Source organism: Chelmon rostratus, chromosome 21 (genome assembly GCF_017976325.1).
Source record: "Chelmon rostratus isolate fCheRos1 chromosome 21, fCheRos1.pri, whole genome shotgun sequence".
NCBI lineage: Eukaryota > Metazoa > Chordata > Actinopteri > Chaetodontiformes > Chaetodontidae > Chelmon > Chelmon rostratus.
Genome location: NC_055678.1, coordinates 4061490 through 4081860, shown reverse-complemented (window position 1 = coordinate 4081860; position 20371 = coordinate 4061490). Strand labels below are relative to the sequence as shown.

The 20371-nt window shown below is 41.3% G+C and overlaps 1 protein-coding gene across 1 annotated transcript; it reads left to right on the top strand.

Annotated features, from left to right (window-relative positions):
• The first annotated feature begins 1508 nt into the window (after nt 1-1508).
• Nucleotides 1509-19549, top strand: ptenb (phosphatase and tensin homolog B). Its single transcript, XM_041962422.1, has 9 exons — nt 1509-2160; nt 6830-6914; nt 7596-7640; nt 7972-8015; nt 8152-8390; nt 9165-9306; nt 9412-9578; nt 11043-11288; nt 11856-19549. Exons 1-9 carry the CDS (start codon nt 2082-2084, stop codon nt 12042-12044), a joined length of 1236 nt encoding a protein of 411 aa, XP_041818356.1. The 5' UTR covers nt 1509-2081; the 3' UTR covers nt 12045-19549.
• Nucleotides 19550-20371: the final 822 nt, after the last annotated feature.

Here is a 20371-nt window from a genome sequence, read left to right as displayed (position 1 = left end):
AGAACAGTACTAATGAAGCATTAACGATGCCGTTTATTTTATCCTGAAATCTGCCCACTGCACTTAATGTTAATTCAAAAACGTTATTGAGACAAACTACTCATTAACATAAATCGCGAAGATGTCTTCCACACAAAAACATCCAACAGAAAGCGCAAATCAATAAATCATTAAGTCAAGGAAATTGTGTCAGTGTATCCTCCTGCTTAATTTGTTAAAGTGAGTAACAAGAAAAAAGGATTTAAGTTTGTAGATTTAGATTGACGAATACTGCCAATATTATGATTAAATTAATGAGATAGATGTCTTGTCACTTGTTTTTATCATGATTGGTGAAACAAACAGCACATTAAGTGATTAATATCTTTCCATAAAGACTGTGTATCAGTACAATACCAAAATAACAATAAAAAAAGTTTCTGCATATGTTAAAAACATAACAACTTTAAATAGATTTAAATGTTTCAGTGATTATTGTACTTTAATGAAGTCAAATGATGTCTTTTATGAGAAACTATTTCAATCTGCAGAAAGTTGTCATGAAAGTGGAACAGTGTTTTTAAGCAGGAAACATTTTCGAATTATGTTTTTGCAGCATTCCTGTTAATATGATCATAGTGTCTCGCCATTGTTGGTGTTTCCATGCACATTGTATAACTTTGTTAACATAGAGTCTCTTTCAGTCCCTGACAGTTACAGACATAAAAACCATAAAAACCATGGAAATCATGTAAAATTTGTAAAATCACTGATGTAAAACTGCTCCCTGTGGCCGGAGGACTCATTATGTAATCTGCTGGTTGCCAGGTTATGAATTATTGTCACTGATGTTATTTTGCTGGTTTTGAATGGGGGAATAAGGCAACAGAACCTGGCAACCCTATGTGCTGACATGATGCGTTTGCTCAGAAAGTCCAGTCGAAGGAGGATCGTTAAGTCAGACGGAGTGACGCAACACCTGGAAATATCAGGATTTTACAAAATAAAAGCATAGTGCTGCTGTCCGGATATTAGTCGTTCTGACGTAAATTCATACAAATAATTTGAGATTAAAAGATAAATAATTAAATTAATCAATCATCAATAAATAAGTACAAATGACACAAGTAAATATTTTTTACGTTATAGATGGAAATAAAAATCAGCAGAATAGATGGAAAATTAATAAACCTAATAATGAGGTCATCCTCTCTAAGAAGCCAGAGCCCAACTGCAGGTGGCTACTCCGCCGCCAGGAGGCGCTCCAGGACTACAGGAGCAGAGCGTTGAACAGCGGGGGATCCCGGCTGATGACCCTGCAGCTGACCCATGGACATCGGAGTCAGACAGGAATGTCCAGCAGGTTATACCTGTTGCCTGTACATCTGCCCTCTACTCTAATAATCATTCCTCGTTGCACAATAGCTATTTTAATCGAAGTATAACAAGGAAATTATTTTGAAGGTGTTGACCGGATGTGTCCTATGCTCTGTCTCTAACTTGTCTCGTTTCCTCCGCTCAAAGGCGCCTCGGAGAGATTTTCTCTCCGCCGATCTGCGTCCAGTCACGGCGTCTCTGCGGCACACCGAGGCCGGGAATAGTCCAACTGGAACCATCCGACGCCTGGACGCCTGGAGTTTAACCGAATATAAACCCGCGGATGGTTTTGTCTCCAGGCGGGGGACCTGGAAACCCGGGCCCGCAGTGGGATCAGGGAGGAGGCCCCGACGCCCCCTTGTTCTGACCCAGAAAACAGCACCGACGGCCGGGCTGCCTGTCAACTAAAAGGCCGGCTAGCCACTGGCCACAGTGTAGCTCGCAGGGTGGCACCCGAGGAGCACGGTTAACGGGATAGTTTTTATCCACTGGGGGCTATTTTTGTTCATATTATCCATCAGGAAGGATTTATCTGCGATAAACATTTTAAACAACGATCTTCTGGAAATAGGGGTCTGGCGGCTAGCTAGCTCCGGGCTAGCTGTCCCAGTTAGCTTCTCTCCCCGGCAACTAGGGAGCGGAGGCTCCGGAGCGCACACGGAGGAATACAGGTGGGTCCTCGGTACTTTCTCATCATTTGACGGACCTCAGCGGAGACATCGATAATGGCTGCCTTTTTCAAGGAAATCGTCAGCAGAAATAAAAGGAGATACCAGGAGGACGGCTTCGACCTGGACCTGACCTGTATCCTTTTACTGTTCCGTCAATTTTACTGCCATTTAACTGGTTTTGGTTGTCGTGGTTCGCTAACATTAGCTTGTATGCTCTCAAACATTATGCAGAACAGCATTCAAAAAGATTGTAATTTAATAATACTGCCCTTGTGGCCGAACAGGCTGCTGACATTAAGCAAGACAGGAGGCACATAAAGCCGCTATTCGTATCGGTGTGCATGTCATAGCTAAACAACTAAAGCAACCGTATAATAATGGGAACTTTTCTAAGCAGTTGAGCGCTCATGGATTGAAACTCTAAATCAAAGACACTAACGTTAATGGTAGCTACATGCGTCTTAAAGTGCTCTTTACGGGGCACGTTTGCCTAATTTTTAACTGCTTCTACCAGTCCGAAAAATGTTCTCAGCCTTACGCCCATCTATGATACCGTTTTTTGCGAGTTTGTCTTAAATTGGAAGTTTTTTAAACGGAGTCCGTAGTGCGGTTTACTGCCTCCAGGAGAATGTGACTGAATCGGGCTAGCTAACGTTAGCAGGCGTTTATCACCAATGATATACCTGATCCAGCTGCTTTTGGATAATTTCTCAACAGAGTACCTGACGAAGCTTTATATGGCTCCATGGATAAAGGTATTAACCTGTTTTGTCAGTGTTATTTTTTCTGAGTAATCTTGAAGGTGGCAGTTGCTAACAGGCTAAGCTAACAGTGGTGTCAGTGGCGTTGCATCAGCAGCAGTCCGGACAGGCTGAAACGGCAACAGCAGCAAACACACCTGAGAAAAGTCCACCTGGATACGTCCTGAGATTTAATGACATAACGACAGTTAAGTTTTAAAGTCAGACATTGACCAACATGCACCATGACGTTAAAATTACAGTAGAGATAATATTCTGCCAAATGATCAGCAGTTTAGCCCTTTTGAAAGTTCTCTGGTTCATCTTCTGTGAGATTCAGTTGGTTCCTCACATGCATGATCATCATCCCATGAGCAAGACCCTGACAGACAAACCCCTGAAAACACTGAAGTATCATATCCTCAGAAAGTCCTTCAACATCTGGATAAAAAAAATGATCCGTCTGCTGCTACATGAAAACATTTTAACGCATCTCTTAAGTTTTGTTTGTGTGTTTAATCCAAACAAAGATGGAGGACAGAAATGATGTCCAGTATGTATCAACTCACTTTGTATACTGTGAACCAAAACGACAGAATCTCATCCTTATGTTGGAAGGTGTTTCTTTCTACTATTTCATTCTATTGTACAAGATCCCGCATTAAGGTTTTTGAAAGTCAAGTTTTTGAGGATTCTGGAAAAAACAGCAGGATTGTTGTGAAATATCGTAATTTTTCAAGCATCACCATGTTTTTATTTGACAGGAAATTCGATGATTCAGTTGATTACTAATGATTAGTCAATTAATTGATTGACAGAAAATTAATGTGCAGTTATCCTAATAACTGAATAGTTGTTTTAGTCATTTGTTAAGCAAAAAGCCAGAGATTTGCTCGTTCTGACTTCTCTAATATGAAAATTTGATTCTCTTGTTTGACATGATGCTAAACCGAACATATTTGAGTTTTGGACAAAAGACATTTAAAGGCGTCACTTTGGTAATGTGACACACAAATTTCACCTTGATTTTTTTTTAATTGCACACATTCGTCCAACACAGCCAGATTAAAGCTACTCTCACTGATCTTTGTTTTTAACAGTAACAAGCTCAACATTCGCATTTCATCACCTTTGAAGTTGATCTGTTGGACTTTGCGTCACCTGATGAATGTCAGTCCAATATTCTCTCTCTTTTAGCTCAGTTTTTGGTCTCCACCAGCTCCTGAGGGAAATATCTGGCTCTTCACCTGCTAAATACTCCAGTCTGTTCACCAGATGGTCTCTGTGTCTGTCTGCTGTTTGCTGCTCAGCAGGTCATTATCAGTCGCTTTTTACAGCTTCTTCTCTGAAAACGACACTATGAGAGTGAACCTGAACGACGAAGTTGTTTCTGACAGATAAACAATGAGCTGAAAGTCATTATAACGCTCCTGAAGCTGAGAGGAGCTGCAGAGTCAGCTGATAATACCAGAGACACCAACACACTGTCAGTTCATACAATGTTATTATAAAAATATACACTGTCGCTGCTTTAACACAATGATGACTCAGTAATTGAAAGAATTTCCTTCAACCAAAAAAAGATGACGACCTGAAAGCAGGGCTGCAGCCAACAATTATTTTCCATTTATTATTATTTTCAATGGTTGTTTGGAAAAAGTCAGAAAACAGTGAAGGCTGTTGATCATGGTCTGATTCAGTTTACTGTCAGAGGAAACAGAACAAAGTTAAAAAGTTAAAAAGCTGAAACCATCAAACTTTTGCTGGAAAAATAACTGACAAACTATTTCATTGTCATGTTGCGTCAACAATTACCTGAATGATTTTAGCAGCACTCATTTGTTCTATATGATTTCTGGATGACCTGGACATCAGCCACCTCTGAGAGACAGACAGACAGACAGACAGACAAAGAGACACAGGTGATTCTCAATGTTTTTTAATGTGATTATTTGACATATTTGAACAGTTGTGATTATTTGGATAAAATGAATAAGCGTTTCTATGCTGTTCTTAAAGTCAAACTTATAATCTTGTAAAAAACAGGAAGGTGTCATTTTAAATTTCAGAGAAGCTGCTGGAAGTTATCCAGTTGAACGTTTAACAAACCAGCCAGTTCGTCTTCATCACTGAAGTGCTATCTCTTAGAGTACTGAGAACCTGCTGCACAGAGCTGTAGTGAGCTAATTACTGCCCCCTGTGGCCGGAGGGCAGAAAACACAGCTTCCACCAGGTGTCACTGTAGAGACAGATTTTACTGATGGACCAGTTTCCAAACCTCCGTGTGTGTCGTACACCTGGTCTGTCACTTTAACTCCTTCTGCTCCTGTGAGGCATAGGTGCTGTTGCCATGGTTGCCAGTTTGATGTAGAGCTGCGTTTGAAATGTTGACTGGAACTGCAGGTTCAGTCACAAAGTAGTAGTTCTGTGGACAGAGCTAGGTGTGCTGTTTCCCCTGTTTCCAGTCATTATGCTAAGCTAACAGCTTCCTGTATGCTTGTTTTCATATGTTTGAAAATAAGATATAAAGAATGATGAAATCATATTAAAAATGACAAAACACCACAGGTAGCTCCCACCTTATAAACCACTGCTGTGTTCAGCCGTGGTCAGCGATGATGATTTCTTTGATGCAGAAAACGCGGACAGAGTTGGAAAAAAAGGAATCAACAAAATGTGACGCAGTTTATAAAAAACAGAAAAAAACTCTGCTGCTGTGTGTTGTCACACGTACACACATGTTCAGTACACCCTCAGAGAGAGAGAGCAGCTCACTAACAAGTCATCAGCAACTCATCACTTCAACAAACTGTCAGATGCAAGAGGCCAGTTGGTTGAAGACTTCCTGTCTGTCTGTGCAGAGTCAGTTCAGTTCAGTCACATATTCTGTTGGAACAAATGAAAATCTTCTGCTGTTTCTGGTCAAACATTGTGAACAAGTTGTCTGAATGTGAGACTAGCCTCCATCAGACTCTGTGTTAAAGCTGCTTGTGGAGGCTGTCCTACAGAAGATCTGTTTGACAAAAAATAGTGTGTAATCATAATCTTACATCAAATCCATTGATATTCATTAAATTTTTAATATTTTCTTCTTGAATTGTTGAAATTTTATTATTTTGCTAGTCTAACACGTAATTAGTCACTATTTTTGATGACAGAATTGTAAAACACGGAATTCAGAAAAATTAAAATGGACAACACAGATAAAAGTACAGATAATCTAAAATACCATTTATCTCACTCTGTGCACGACCCCGACCCACTCGCTCAAGTTCTCCTGCAACGTGGAGGTCCAATCAGGTCCAGCTTTGTCCAGAGAGTCAGGTGCAGACTGCGTGTGGAGAGTCAGGACCAGGCATTGACTGGAGAGTGAATCCAGTGTTGTCCGGAGAGTCTGATGCAGTCGTTGACCTATGATGACTGCCTTTGTGTTAATATCAATACTTGACATATTTGGACATATCGGTGACATCAGGCTCAAGTCTGGATGAAAATAGAAAATGTCTCGATTAGTTCAGGGTTGCAGTGCATGTGTGGAAGGGACTCTGGCTTGTTAAACCAAAAAGAAGGTGCAGTTATTTGGATATATTGTGGATTTGAAAGGTCAGATGAGCAGCAAAACCAGCACAGCTGTGTTCTCAGAGATCTGTAGCCTTTGCTGCAATAACAAAGTCTTAATCTGCAAATAAAACTCAGAAGATAAAAGAAACTTGTGGATAAAGTAGGAAATCAGAAAGGCCCTCTAGACTGAAAGACGGATTGTACTGTTTCCCACTCGTGTTTAAAAAGCCAGTGTTGACTGTTGGTCGGACAGAGGAAGTGATCAGCTCTTTAACAGCGTGACACTACTTCCTTCTTTTCTCATGACAGGCAACAATCACATGACCACTAGAGGTCACTGCCAGTTAAACGAAAATGTTTCTTATTTCGGCTTCTGAAGTTTAGCGTCAGCTTCCCAGGAAATCCAACAGACGGAAGAGTTGAGTTCAAGTGATGTGTGTGATGTACGTCAGAATCAACCAGCGACAGACGAGTGCTTATTGATCCTTAGCGTGTGATCAGATATTTATCCAAACATTATAGCGATGGGTTTCCCCGCTGAGCGTCTGGAAGGAGTCTACAGGAACAACATTGACGATGTCGTACGGTAAGACGCCTTCACCGTTTGTGTCTTTACATAATGGAGAGCCCCAACCCTTCCTGCTCATCATTTTCCAAAACCTCTATCAGTTCAAACTTTACATTTCTATTACAGTCACACTTTCACTTTGCACGTAAACAAACTTTAGTGGAAACGTCAGAAATTAACCATGAGCTTGATATCTGTGCTTAAAAATAGTAAAAAATTTCTGAGTGAAAAATTGATGACTTCTACGAAAGCATTGAAGAAACTGTAACCTTCCTCACATCAAGACATCATGATTTCCATCGTTTGACCTTTGACTGGAGCTATTTTAATAATATCTTGTTGTGTCTCTTCCTCTGTGGTGGTTTTAACGGCACCGACTGGAGAATCAGCTCCTCCTACTGTTTATTTCCATTAATGATTCATATTCACACAACTGTGTGGAAACATTCGGTCGTGTTTTCTTGGGATGATTCTCCAAATTCAGTTGTAATTTGTGTGAGATTCAGATGAAACTGACATGTTTATTCCGTTTTCTCAATGCTGTTTGGATCAGAAACTCACTGAAAAGTCACTAAGATGCTGCATTCAAAGAAACTCCAACATCTAAAATCGAATGTGTGACTCTTACCTGAAAGAGGTGAAGAGGTGAACTGCACAGTCAAAGCTTGTTTCCAAACTGAACCTGTCTGTCTCCCTCAGGTTTTTAGACTCAAAGCACAAGAATCACTATAAGATCTACAATCTGTAAGTATTGAGTGATTTCTAAAGTCACCCATTTGTTCCATATCATTGAAGATTCAGATGACGTTACTTTTGTGTAGCACTCCCAAACCCCCATGGTTCCTCTCAGCTCACATCACGTGTTCGGGCCACCTCCCGGTGTGGTCCTGCTTGTGTGATTGCAGTCTGATCACAGTGTGTAAATGCATAAGTCTTGTTTGATAATAATGTTAGCACCTAATGTTAGCACCTGCTGAACAGTCAACAACCGCTCAGCAGCCCTGCCTAGCTGTTATTCAGGTTTGTCAGCAGTGAACTACGAGGACTTTTGTAACATTTACCTCTCTGTCCACAGATGTGCGGAGCGACATTACGACACAGCAAAGTTCAACTGTCGAGGTGAGATTCATCAGTGAGATGGAAAGACTAATTCCATTTTTGACCTTGTGACTTTTTAGTTGAGGTCAAAGAAATGTGGTGAGGCTGCCAGTCCTGTTTGTGATACGTCTCACAGCTCCGTTTGCGTCTCTATCAGTTGCTCAGTATCCATTCGAGGACCACAACCCCCCTCAGCTGGAGCTGATAAAGCCGTTCTGTGAGGACTTGGATCAGTGGCTCAGCGAAGACGAGCAGCACGTCGCCGCCATCCACTGCAAGGCAGGAAAAGGCCGCACTGGCGTCATGATCTGCGCCTACCTGCTGCACCGAGGCAAGTTTCAGGAGGCGCAGGAGGCTCTGGACTTCTACGGAGAGGTCCGCACCCGGGACAAGAAGGTAACTTTACCACTGTCTGTAGTATAGTAGTGCAGGTAGTAATTATACTTCTGCTATGTCTAATAAGTATGAGAAGAAAAGGAGAATGTGTCAGTGTCAACACTTTATTCACTATTACGCATATTTCCTTTTTTTATAGTGATCCATTTATGACACGTTTATCCTGTATAAACCAAAGTCTGACCATTTAAAGGGACCGGTTTATGTCCTGATTGTTGGTTAAACTTTTGGTTATTCTATTGTTGTATGAAAGGAAGGTAAAGGCAATAAAAAGCTGCCTTTTGGTTTTTGTCTGCCTTTTTTTGCTGAGATGATAATGATAAGCTATGACTGAGGACAAGTGTCGTCCATCTTTACCTCCAAATCAGGTCAACACCTGTGACTTGACCTTATTTCACAACTCTGTTATGAAGTTTAAACAAAGTCACACAGAACATTTTGTCATAGCTTTGGTGTTTGTGTGGAGCACAAATGAAACCCAAAACAAACCCACCGGTGACAGTAGCTGATATGAAAACAGAGGTCCAGAGTATGTCGTGCACAGGTCACCTGAATTAATGTGTATCAGTGGATGGTGTCAAAACATGGGCTTTCCCAAGATAAACTGACATGTTTGATGGTTTTCTGCCCTGGTACTGTACATGCAGAACTCCATAGGAAAAAAGCCTGAAATGAAGGACAAGTAGAGGGATGCTTAAAGCGCATTATAAATGATCCCCTGCTTCCTTGCACTGGAATGATTTTTTTTTTTATTCATGTGATGTGTGTTTTTAGGGTGTGACTATCCCCAGTCAGCGGCGCTACGTCATCTACTACAGCTTCCTGCTGAGGAACCAGCTGCTGTACAAACCTGTCGCTCTTCTCTTCCACAAGATGCTGTTTGAAACAATCCCCATGTTCACTGGAGGAACCTGCAGTAAGTCTGTCTGTCTGTCTGGGAAGATATGAGACAGATTCTGTGATTAATGAAATCACATGAAATCATTATGATTGAAATACTCTTGTGTTGTTTGTGATGCAGATCCACAATTTGTGGTTTACCAGCTGAAGGTAAAGATCCATACGTCTAACCCGACCCACACCCGACGGGAAGACAAATTGATGCTATTTGAGTTCCCACAGCCACTTCCTGTCTGTGGAGACATCAAGGTGGAGTTCTTCCACAAGCAGAACAAGATGATGAAGAAGGTGAGGACAACTCATTGCAGTTTATGATTCTTTTTAAATATTGATGCAAACAAATGTAAAGTCTATTTGCAACACATCAGCTTTATGTGGAAATGGAAATGAAAAGATCAGAAAGAAAGATCAAAACAGTAGTTGCAGTATGTGTGTCGTGTACTTTTTTTTATTGTGTTTCATTTATCTTATATATCTTTATTTGGCACTTCTAATTTCTACTCATTTACATGACATTGACTCCTCAGATGTGTCTTGATTAAACCCAAAGTAAGGTGACTTCACAAAGTATTCAGACCCCTTCACATTTTTCACACTTAAGTGTGTAATAGGTTTTATGTAAATTGTTAATTCAAATTGAATGAAATTAATTTTACACACAATAACCCAAAGTGAGAACTTCTTCATTTAGTATTCAGTACTTTTAGAAGCACCTTTGCCAGCAGTTACAGCTTCAAGTCTGCCTGGGCAGGTTGTCTTGTGTAGGTCATCTTAAATAACGGTAAATCTTGGGTTATGTCTTCTTTGGTTAGGTCCTCTTGGGTTAGGTCTTCTTGCGCAAGGTCTTCTTGGGTTAAGGTTTCTTGGGTTTGGTCTTCTTGGGTTAAGACTTCCTGTGTTATGTCATCTTGGGTTAAGTCTTCTTAGGTCTTCTTGGGTTAAGGTTTCTTGGGTTTAGTCTTCTTGGTTTATCTTCTTGGGTTAGGTTATCTTGGGTTAAGGTTTCTTGTGTTAGGTCTTCATGGGTTCTGTCTTCTTTGGTTAGGCCCTCTTGGGTTAGGTCTTCTTGCGCTAGGTCTTCTTGGGTTTGGCCTTCTTGGGTTAAGACTGCCTGTGTTATGTTGTCCTGGTTTAAGTCTTCTTAGGTCTTCTTGGGGTAGGACCTCTGGGTTAAGTGTTCTTGGTTTATCTTCTTGGGTTAGGTTGTCTTGGGTTAAGGTTTCTTGTGTTAGGTCTTCATGGGTTGTGTCTTCTTAAGTTAGGTCTTCTTGGGTTAAGCCTTCCTAGGTTGAATCTTCTAGGGTTCTAGGGTCACTAGCCCAGATCTATGCCTCCAGATAATTTGATGGCACATGTCCAATCAATTGAAGGTGTCACGGGTGGACTCCAGTCAAAACAGGATGTACGCTTTTGTGTGTCATTACAGATTGTTGTTTGTAGAATGAATTGCCACAAAAATAATTGGAATCCCATATATCGTTCAAATCTATAACAAAACAAAGTGTGCAACACGTGAAAGTGTCTGAATACTGCCCAAGCCCACGGTACCTCTTAGGTTAGTCTGTTTTATTCATTCTGCCCAGATTAGTCAATAAGTTCCAAGGGTCTACAGTTAGACGTGTGAAGCTGATAAGGAACAACAAGGAAAGAGAGAAACCTAAGAGACACAGAGGAAATAGATCATCTTCACAGAGTAGACAGCTGGACCTGTTACCTCAAAGAGCTGCTGATCACCTCAGACTGTCCTCTCAGGAAAAGATGTTCCACTTTTGGGTCAACACCTTCTTCATCCCTGGGCCGGAGGAGAACCTCGACAAACTGGAGAACGGCAGCGCTGGGACGCTGCGGGAACCGTCCGACAGAACGCACCAGAACCTAGGGATGATGATGGGAGGAGAAACCAACGACAGAGACTACTTGGTTCTCACTCTGACTAAGAATGACCTGGACAAGGCCAACAAAGACAAGGCAAACAGGAACTTCTCCCCGAACTTCAAGGTAAATCAATTCTGTTGGCCTAATTGCTCAGCGTCACTTAAACTGGTTAATAAAGACAAGAAGAAGAGATTAGCAGCAGGCTTCCTGTTTGATAGCTGTAAGGCATGTTGCTTAATGACAATTCTGAAATTGTAATAATCGTTTAAGTTTTTATTATTTTTGGTCTGTATTAAATTAATCATTTAAAGAATTACTCTTGGTTCTGATTAATCAGTAAAACATATATATATATATAAATAATTTATACCGTATTTCAGAACATAGCAGCTCTCAAAAGTTGAAGCTATGTATTGGTCAGACTAAATAGGGGTGGCCAAACGTTTTTGATTGTGGGCCATATACAGACGAATATAAAGAGAAGGGTTGTCAATGCACGGCATGATGGACAGGAGGCACAAAACCGGACTTTCTTTTGTCCAGTATTTACCTTTTTTTTTTTTTTTTTTAACCAGAAAAACTCCTACATAATGCAAATTTGTGGTCATTATGTCCTGTGAAAATGATTTGGTTGTCAGCGCTAAAATTTCACTATTCTAACAATGAATTTTTAAAAATTGTTTCCCTTAGGTGAAACTGTATTTTACCAAGACAGTTGAGGAAGGAGCTAACTGTGACGCGAGCAGCACGTCGGCCTCAGTGACACCGGACGTCAGCGACAATGAACCGGATCACTACCGCTACTCTGACACAACAGACTCGGACCCGGAGAACGAGCCCTTCGAAGAGGACCACCACAATCAGATCACAAAAGTCTGACACACACACACACTCTTACACACCTACAGATAAATATGTGCACGCACACACACACACCCACCCATGCACACACATGCGCACATACACACACAGAGTATGTATGTATACATAGTCATGACAACGCCCCCCAAACTAAGACTAGCGCGTGGTTAGCTACCGGGGGATATAACCGATGGACCAGAACTGATCTGTGGACTCTGAAATCAAAGAGCTCAGATCAGTATATAAGCCCCCCCCCCTCCAATATTCTGCTCGATGCACAGCTGGACAATCACATGATGTGGCGGTCAGAGGTGAGGAGGGCGGGGATAAACATGTGGGCGGGGCCGGGCTGGGCATACGGACGACGAATGGACAATAAGACAGATGAATGGACAGACATGAGATTTTAAAAAATAAAGGAGTAAAACTTGAATATAAACAAACTGAAGGACAAGTAGACTTCTTTAGTGAGTACACCAAGATGTTTGTTGGATAAATCCCCACAATCCCCATGTGTCCTTCCTTCCTTCATGACCAGTTTTAGAAAAGTTTATGCAGACCAATCTTAAGTTTTTTCCATCACTTCCCTCTTCAATCTTTAGTTTTGTTAAGCTGTTTTGGAGAGTTGACTCTTCTCTCTGTGTCCTTGCATCAAAATTTTCAGCTGAAATTTACAAGCATTCTTTGGTAGAACTCAGAGCTCACTTTCTGACTGACAGTCTTCTTCTCTTGCGTGGATCTGTGTAGGATCTGTGTGTTTTTGAAGGCCAGCTGAGGATGATATCTTTGAATTTTGGAAAAATTGAATCTGTCCTTATTTATTGGTGTAAAATTCATATTCTATAAATTTGCAGCATGTTTGTCAAGAGATCCCCGCTTGTAAAGTTCAACAGGCACAGAAGCTGAATTTGGACCATTGAGGGGAAAGTCATTTTCAGGCTGAGGTCCGGACAAGCAGGTTAAAACTTGCTGATGTGAAAAAAACACAACAGAGGTGCCATTGGATGTTAATTGTTTCACACAGGTTGTTTTAAAAGTAGTATATTCAAACTAGTTTTCCTGATTATGTTCTCACCCAAGAAAATATAACCCTGGTCTTCACAAATCCTCCTGACAATGAAACTGGTCTGGATCAGTATCACTTTTGGAGGCAGTTTGGACGAGACTAAACCAGTTTGGACTGTCAGAGTAGGCCCAGACCAGGTTGAACTGGTTAGGGTTGTGTGTAGGCCAGTTTGTACCAAGTCAGTGTGAATGGGTAAACCTGAGTTGGTTTGGAGAAGTTTGAGTAGTCTTAACTGTTGAATACACATTTATTCTGGCTTTCCTTTATCTTAAAAATCTTCTGAGGGTTCACCCTGATAATTTTTTGTGTTCTTGACATTGGAAACTCCTACCAAAGAACTTGTGAGCCCTCCAAACTTTTAGAATCTTTTTATCAGTCTTGGCCCTTGTTTGGACCAAGCTGGATCAGTCTCATTGCCGGCCTTTACCAAATGTGGGCCAGTTTTAGCTGGTCTGGACCGGCTTTGAGACGAAGCAGCACACAGAGACAAGTGACAGCCCGTTGTTTGAATGTGACAATGGAGAGGAGAAACTTGGAGTATTCATAATCTTCTGCAATTCTGTCAATCATCTACTGTTGAAACACACCTACAGTACAAACCTACTGTGAACAAATGCTATTACTACTTTTCTGTCAGTCTCTCTGTCTGTCTGTCTCTGTCAGTTTTGCACAGAAGGATTCTCTTCAGCCCTTCATTTAGCTCCTACAGTAACAGAAACCTTATGTTCGTTATACTCTGACTTATATCACACATTAAGCTAAACAACAGACAAGCTACACACAGTATAACCATTCCTTCAGCCGGCTCTAAACGCCTACGAAGGCTAACACGCCCATACACAAACTAAAGCAGAAATGGACGACTCCACAGCGCTTGGTTTTGATGTGCCTGGGATGCCAGGTGGGTGGGGTGTGCACTTTATAAAGGACAGTTCGCTGAATATTAATTGCTTTGTACGTATATTCAGGCAAACTCAGTCCATCCAAGAAAGCCTGTTTGGCTGATGTTGTGCTGATTTTTGTGGAAAGACACAGTCCTTTTATAAAACTGCCGTTTGTGAGGTTTTAGCTCACAGTTTCTCAACCTAGAGGTCAGGACCCAACATGGATTTGCGTAATATTTAAGATGGATAAAGTGATGTTTGCTTGATAGAGTTTTAGTAAAGGTATATGGTAAGGATCACTGTCTGGTCCATTTGGAGCTCACCCTTTGCTCTCATGAGTAATGAGATCACCCGCCAGAAGTTGTTGAGAAACTCTACCAATGTGCCAGAAGTTTGTTTGAGCATGTTCTTAAATCAGCACCACAGCTGCTGACCAAACGGCTTCCAGCAGGTTTCGTGACCACAGTCGGTCTCGAGAGTCATGAGCTCAGCATCAGTGTGTCTTAAATTTCTGACATTTCAGAAAGGGTGAGGCTATATAACTATTACTCTGTCCATAGAATATTAATCATTTTACTCATTACTACTTGGAGTCATTTAAGCACTTCGATTGTTGCAAACTTAAAGTTTTAGGATCACATTAGCATTACAGCAGGTTCAGGACTATTATGTCTTGAATTTACAGAAACAAATACATATTAGGGATGCTCCAATTTGTCTTTTTACATCATAAGATTAACGATAATGATGGCATTCAAGCAAATGGCTCCAAAACTAAATCCCAGTTGGTTTGTGTTCTTTCTTATTGGATGTTGGGGTTTGCCCTTTCATGCAACAAGATAAAAGAGAATTTTAAAACCTTTTTCTAAGTAAACAGGCTTTTGGACTATTGTGTGGATGTACCTTCCTACGTCCACACAGTAAGCTACCTCCTGTTCGGCCGTGCAAAAACTACCATGATTGGACTTAAAATGGCTGGGCCGTGAAGTATTTCAAGCGTGTGCAGTCAGACATTGGCAGTAAAAGCACTGTTTGAAGGTTTTGTTTACATCACCCAAGTTACAGTCAGCTTTTCCAATCAAGAAACCTAGAAAATACCTATGAAGTCATGTGTACTGAATAGCAGCCAACTTGCTTAGAATGCATTGGATTGATTGGAGCACCCCTAATGATCATCTAAAGAAACATCTGCCTCTAGATAAAGTGTGGGTAGAAGTTTAAGTCCTGATGTCTGATTTCCGTCCTAACATTTGGTGCTACTACACTGGCTCTGTGTTGGTCCTGTAGGTATTGATTGTTCAGGTTGGAATGGTATCTAAACTGCATTTGGTTGCAGTTCCTCTTTTCAACCCTGTAGGACTTGTCAAGAGTCTGATCACAATGGATGTACTCTGGAGATTTGAAAGCACAAGATCCTCCATGATGCTTTCATTCTGAGAAGCTGCAAGGGAAGAAGCACTGACATAGTCTGTGTTAGACCCACCAGAAGATGCTTAGACACAAGGCATCTTACACTACCCACCCAACCTTAAATTCCATCTTTACATCAGATCAGAGTCCAAGAGTCAACGACAAACGGTAGGACACTGAAAGGCCGTGAGGATCATGATGTCCCAGATGTGTCAAAGAACAGGGTTGACCCCAACAGAACAGGAGACCAAGAGTCTACTCTGGGATTAATCTCAATGTCCAGAGGGCTCTTGTTCATTCGTAGTATTTACATTCCAAGTTTGAAGCTGTTTACTGAGCTTGTCTTGGTGAAGGTGAACAGGAACAACAATCACAGAGCTAACAGTGAAAGACTTGCTTCAACTTTCATCTGATTGGAAAGGAAAGAAATTGCCTCAGAGGCCTAAGGTGTTTTTCCGCTTGAAAACCCTGTACTTTTTCACAGTGAGGTATCCTGGTTCCAGACCTCTGAATTGCTGTAGAGCCACTCTGCATTTTTTTGGCAGGATTAAGAATGGGAATGCCATCTTCCTGTGCCAGGACCAGCAAATTGTCAAGTATAAACTCAAGCAGAACAGATGTTCCCAGTTTTCTGTGTTGAATGAAGAGAAACAAAATCGACATTCTTACATTCTATCAAATCATGAAGACATGGATCACAAAAATAGGACTCAAAACTCCTTGAAGTCAATGGAACAATTGGAAAAAGGTGCCTGCCACTGATAAAACTGCATCCTGTGTGATCAAATCTAATGGTGTAGCACTCAGGCTCAATGAAAGCCTCTTGTAGCTTTGTGCTAACAGCTAATCTGTGCTTTGAACAGCCATTGTCACACCTGCAGTTCATCTTGTTGGGTGCTAAGCTAAGCTAAGCTAGGCAGGGCTGATGCTGAGCCTGTTGTCCATCTGTGGTGCTCTCTACCAGCCACAAGTGTCCACTCTTGATCTGTGACACCCAAGCAGCTCTGTTGTCAGTGTGGCGATCGAACCACAGGCTCTGTTTGTGTAGCCGCTGGCATTTTACAACAACAACACACTTCCTGTCTTGAGTCTTGTTAGGTGCTGTCAGGCCTAGCCTCACTTCCTGTCATCAACCCGTTCAGCCATGACGTGTGTGTAGACTTTTTCACCCAGAAAACAAAACTAACTACTGCAAACTGGTGTGGACTACAGAAACAGAGCCAGCAAACCTGGTTTAAATTTTCCACAGTATCACAATTTGTTAGGTGCAATAATGCAATAATCATTAAGGCTTTTTGTACATTTGTACATTTTCTTTCAGGATACTGTTGGAGATACAATCATCTGTCCCTTGCTGGAAATTTTGCTTCAAAATGTTATTACGTACATGTCCAATCAGCGTTGATGGTAAATGTAGTTAATTGAAGCAATAAATCAGTGTGCGCTATATTGACCGAGAAAGCTGAGTTGTCCTGCTCACAAGCCGTGCCGACAGTGCCTACATGTACCAGGGCGCAGTGCCTGCTAGCTTCTGACGCTAATAAAAAGTTACACAGCGTTGCCAAGCAAAGGAATTTGTGCATTTGACCGTTTCTGTTTTGCATGTACAAGTAAATTTATATACAGCAGCAACAAAACACATGCATACATAGCTAGCGCTATCTGACCTAGCGCTGCAGTGTAAAGTTGCACAAAAGCAACATAAATTACATTTACCAGTATCCAACCTACTACACTCATTATTTTGTCGGCTTAACTTTCACACAGGTCCTCTTGACTCAGTATCACAACATTGGTTCAACATTACCCCTGCCAGTTGTGGCGCTAGCCACGTTAGCCGTCGTTGGCTCAAATAAATTGGCTGAATATCCGAGTCAGCAAAAATGCTGTAAAATGTATCCTCATCCGTGATATCCTGTGAACTCGTACTTGCATTCACACTGTTGGAAACATAGCTATTTGCCCTGCATGCATAGAGCAGCAGCTCGCCCCCTGCCTACCCAGAGGCGGAGAGTAGAAATCCAAGCTCAAATGTCTCGTGGTTCTTCCTTGACACACACTACGTCACTGCATGTGTCAAATGACGGCACTGGTGCCAGAAGAACAACAATTTTTACAGTAAGAAAATGTGGCTTTGTCAGTCAATAAAGCACTGTGGAATTTATTGCTTCAGTTGACCTTTAAAGCAAAATTTGCCTTGAGTGAGGCTGATTATAAAGTTCCATGGTGTGGGTAACTTTAGAATGTTAAAAAAATAATAATACAGCCACGTATCCTGCACATACCGGTTTGCACTGAATGGGTTTTGGGCATTTGAGGCCAGGCAGGTGCTTTCCACATCTCACACTGTTTCAGGTGCTTGACATTTTTTTTCTTTCGACCATTTCATAGTTGTTGGTTGCAGGCAACACATCCTAGTTCAGCTGTGTCAAATTCATCTGGGAGATCTGGACAGAAATTGTCATGTGCAAGTTAACAGAACCATGTTGCTTCATAAAGAGGATTTTCTCCTTAACTCACATTTAAATTTGGCATCAGACATTTCCTGTATCTGAAATTGTTCAACGTTTTTAAACAAAACTTCCATGAGATGTTCAGGCTTCCTGCACAGATCCAGAAAGCCAGAGAGAAAACAGAAAGAGACCTGAAGGCTTTTGTGCTTATGGATCTGCACAGAAAAGAGACGGCTACAGAAATGTGGTGCAGGGAATCAGTAACATGTTGATATAAAATCCTGAACATTAACATGTCGACGTCCTTGAGTTCAATGTTAAAGACCAGTGGCTTCAAGGTTGCCATTAGCAGTGAAATCAGCCACGTCGCCGCTGAAGTTAATCACATCTGGACATCTGATCTGGAATCTGTGAAGGAACCTTGAACTTGGTTTTGGCGTTTTCTGCCTCATAGATACCACTCTGAATGAACTTTGAACCTTAAACAATCACAATTAACAGTTTTATACACGGAAGAATTCACTCAAACTCCTGGAATTCCTTCAGCGAGACAGCTTGTTAGTTTGTCTGTTTTAGCTAACCAGACGGCACTTCAGCTCCTTGTGTTTACATCACCGAACCTGCCAAAATGAAGCTCAGACTCTGATGTTTTATTTTTTACATGTTTCGTTTGTTGGTTGGTTAGTTCGGAGTTGACATGGTAGACATGCGTAGTCTATGTTAACGTTCTCTCTTCGTTTTGCCTTAAGGTGCGGTCACATTAACCCTCTGTTCAACGTAGCTGCCCTGCGCTCAGACTCATAAAAGGCTGTGATGCCAGGGTAGTCTGGCAGTGTCATATTGTACAAAAACATCACTTAAATAATGGAGCGTGCATTTCAAAACCCAACCAGTGTTTCTATTGGCTGACCATGCAAATTCATAGGTGGAAGGTGAACTCTCACCTGCGAGCCCGCCAGAGACGGCTGAAGATCGCGCCATAACAGGAAATCAGTTCCTGAATTTGAAGTGAATGAGAGACGGAGCAAGTATTCTCAGGACTGAGTCGTCATGTGACCGTATCTTTTGCTTAAAGCCAACAACAGTTTTCTGCTCCTTGAAGGCTCGTCCGCGTGTCAGAGTCGTGTACATCAGCCACGTCTGTCGCTTTCTGTGACACCTGTTCAGCAAAGAGACACGTTACAGCAGCTGGATTGGCTCTATAATGACAGGTGTGGAAAAACATTCAGCCCATCCAGAGTGCTAATCATTTCAAAAGGATCAACACTTAACCGTTCTGTAAGCCCCGCCCCCCTTGGTTACCGTTGCTAACCTGTTGGTCTGTCTGTTCATTATCAGTAACAGATTTAGTGTGAAAATTCACGGTAAACCACGACACCTGAAGTCCTGACAGATTTGGGTTTTGCACACAGCTCTGATGCTCCGGAGTCGTTTCACCTGCAGAAGCTGAGTTTGAGCAGAGCATTGTTGCGTCGTTCAGTTTCAGGTTTCAGCTCAGTGGTCCACAGTGTTTCTGTTCATGATAATGATTGTCGTGTTTTTATTTGTCAGGTATTGATTTTGTAATCAAACGAACAGAAAACTCACCGTAACTTCCGGCCTGTATCACCACGGATCACCCCTCCTCTTCCCCGCAGTTCTTTTATTCTTTCCCTCCATGTTTTATAATGAAATAAAACACTGTAAAGGTGAATAAACTATTTATAAACAGCTGTTATCCGTGATGCTCATTCAGTCATTTCAATAAACTACATCTCACATGAGTCTTAAGGTGTGTTCAAAGTTAATCATCATAAAACATGTTTCCAACTCAGCAAAAAAATGTTATTATTGATCACTGTTATTTAATCAAAACCATGACAGAGACACAAAATGACCATGTGACACAGCAGTCATGTTCATACTGTATACAGTATATCGCTCATATTCATATTTACTCTTTGCTGTTCATCTATGATATAACTACGCTGCTTATAGCAAATTTGGAAGTTTTCCACATTTTGTTTTTCAGACTTAAAGTTGATTCAGGATTCAGGATCACAGACTGATGCACGCTAACTTTAGCTAGTTAGCAGTAACCACAAAGTCAAGCTGAGGCTGATGGGAATGTCATCAGTTCTGCAGTTATTTGGTCATAAACCAAAGTGTTGGGCACTGTGAGGGACCAAGCAGGCAAGCATGAGGAGACATAGGTGGATTTCCAAAAAGAATGGATTTATTTACAAGAAAATGAAGTCAATATATAAAGTTCTGGGCCCATAAAAGAGGTCAACTGAACAGAACGTAACTGAATAGAACTGAACAGACCAAACTAACATAATAAAGACAAAATAGACTGACCTAACCAACACAAGAACAGACCTGACACACATAATTGACCTCACGAACTGCACACAAAGGGGAATATATATACTGGCTGATCAGACTATAATTTGAAGAAATAAAGAAAATCCTAAACTAAACATTTGAAAATCACACCCGGATGCTGCAGGCACTTGGTGTAGCCCAATTGGCCACTTCCTGCATTTAACA

What these genes read in the sequence shown, in the direction of transcription:
- ptenb (XM_041962422.1), top strand. Translation starts at nt 2,082, where the DNA reads ATGGCTGCCTTTTTCAAGGAAATCGTCAGCAGAAATAAAAGGAGATAC. An exon ending in TCCGCACCCGGGACAAGAAG is followed by an intron (nt 8,391 to 9,164) that starts GTAACTTTACCA and finishes GTGTGTTTTTAG; the next exon opens with GGTGTGACTATCCCCAGTCA. An exon ending in ACTTCTCCCCGAACTTCAAG is followed by an intron (nt 11,289 to 11,855) that starts GTAAATCAATTC and finishes TGTTTCCCTTAG; the next exon opens with GTGAAACTGTATTTTACCAA.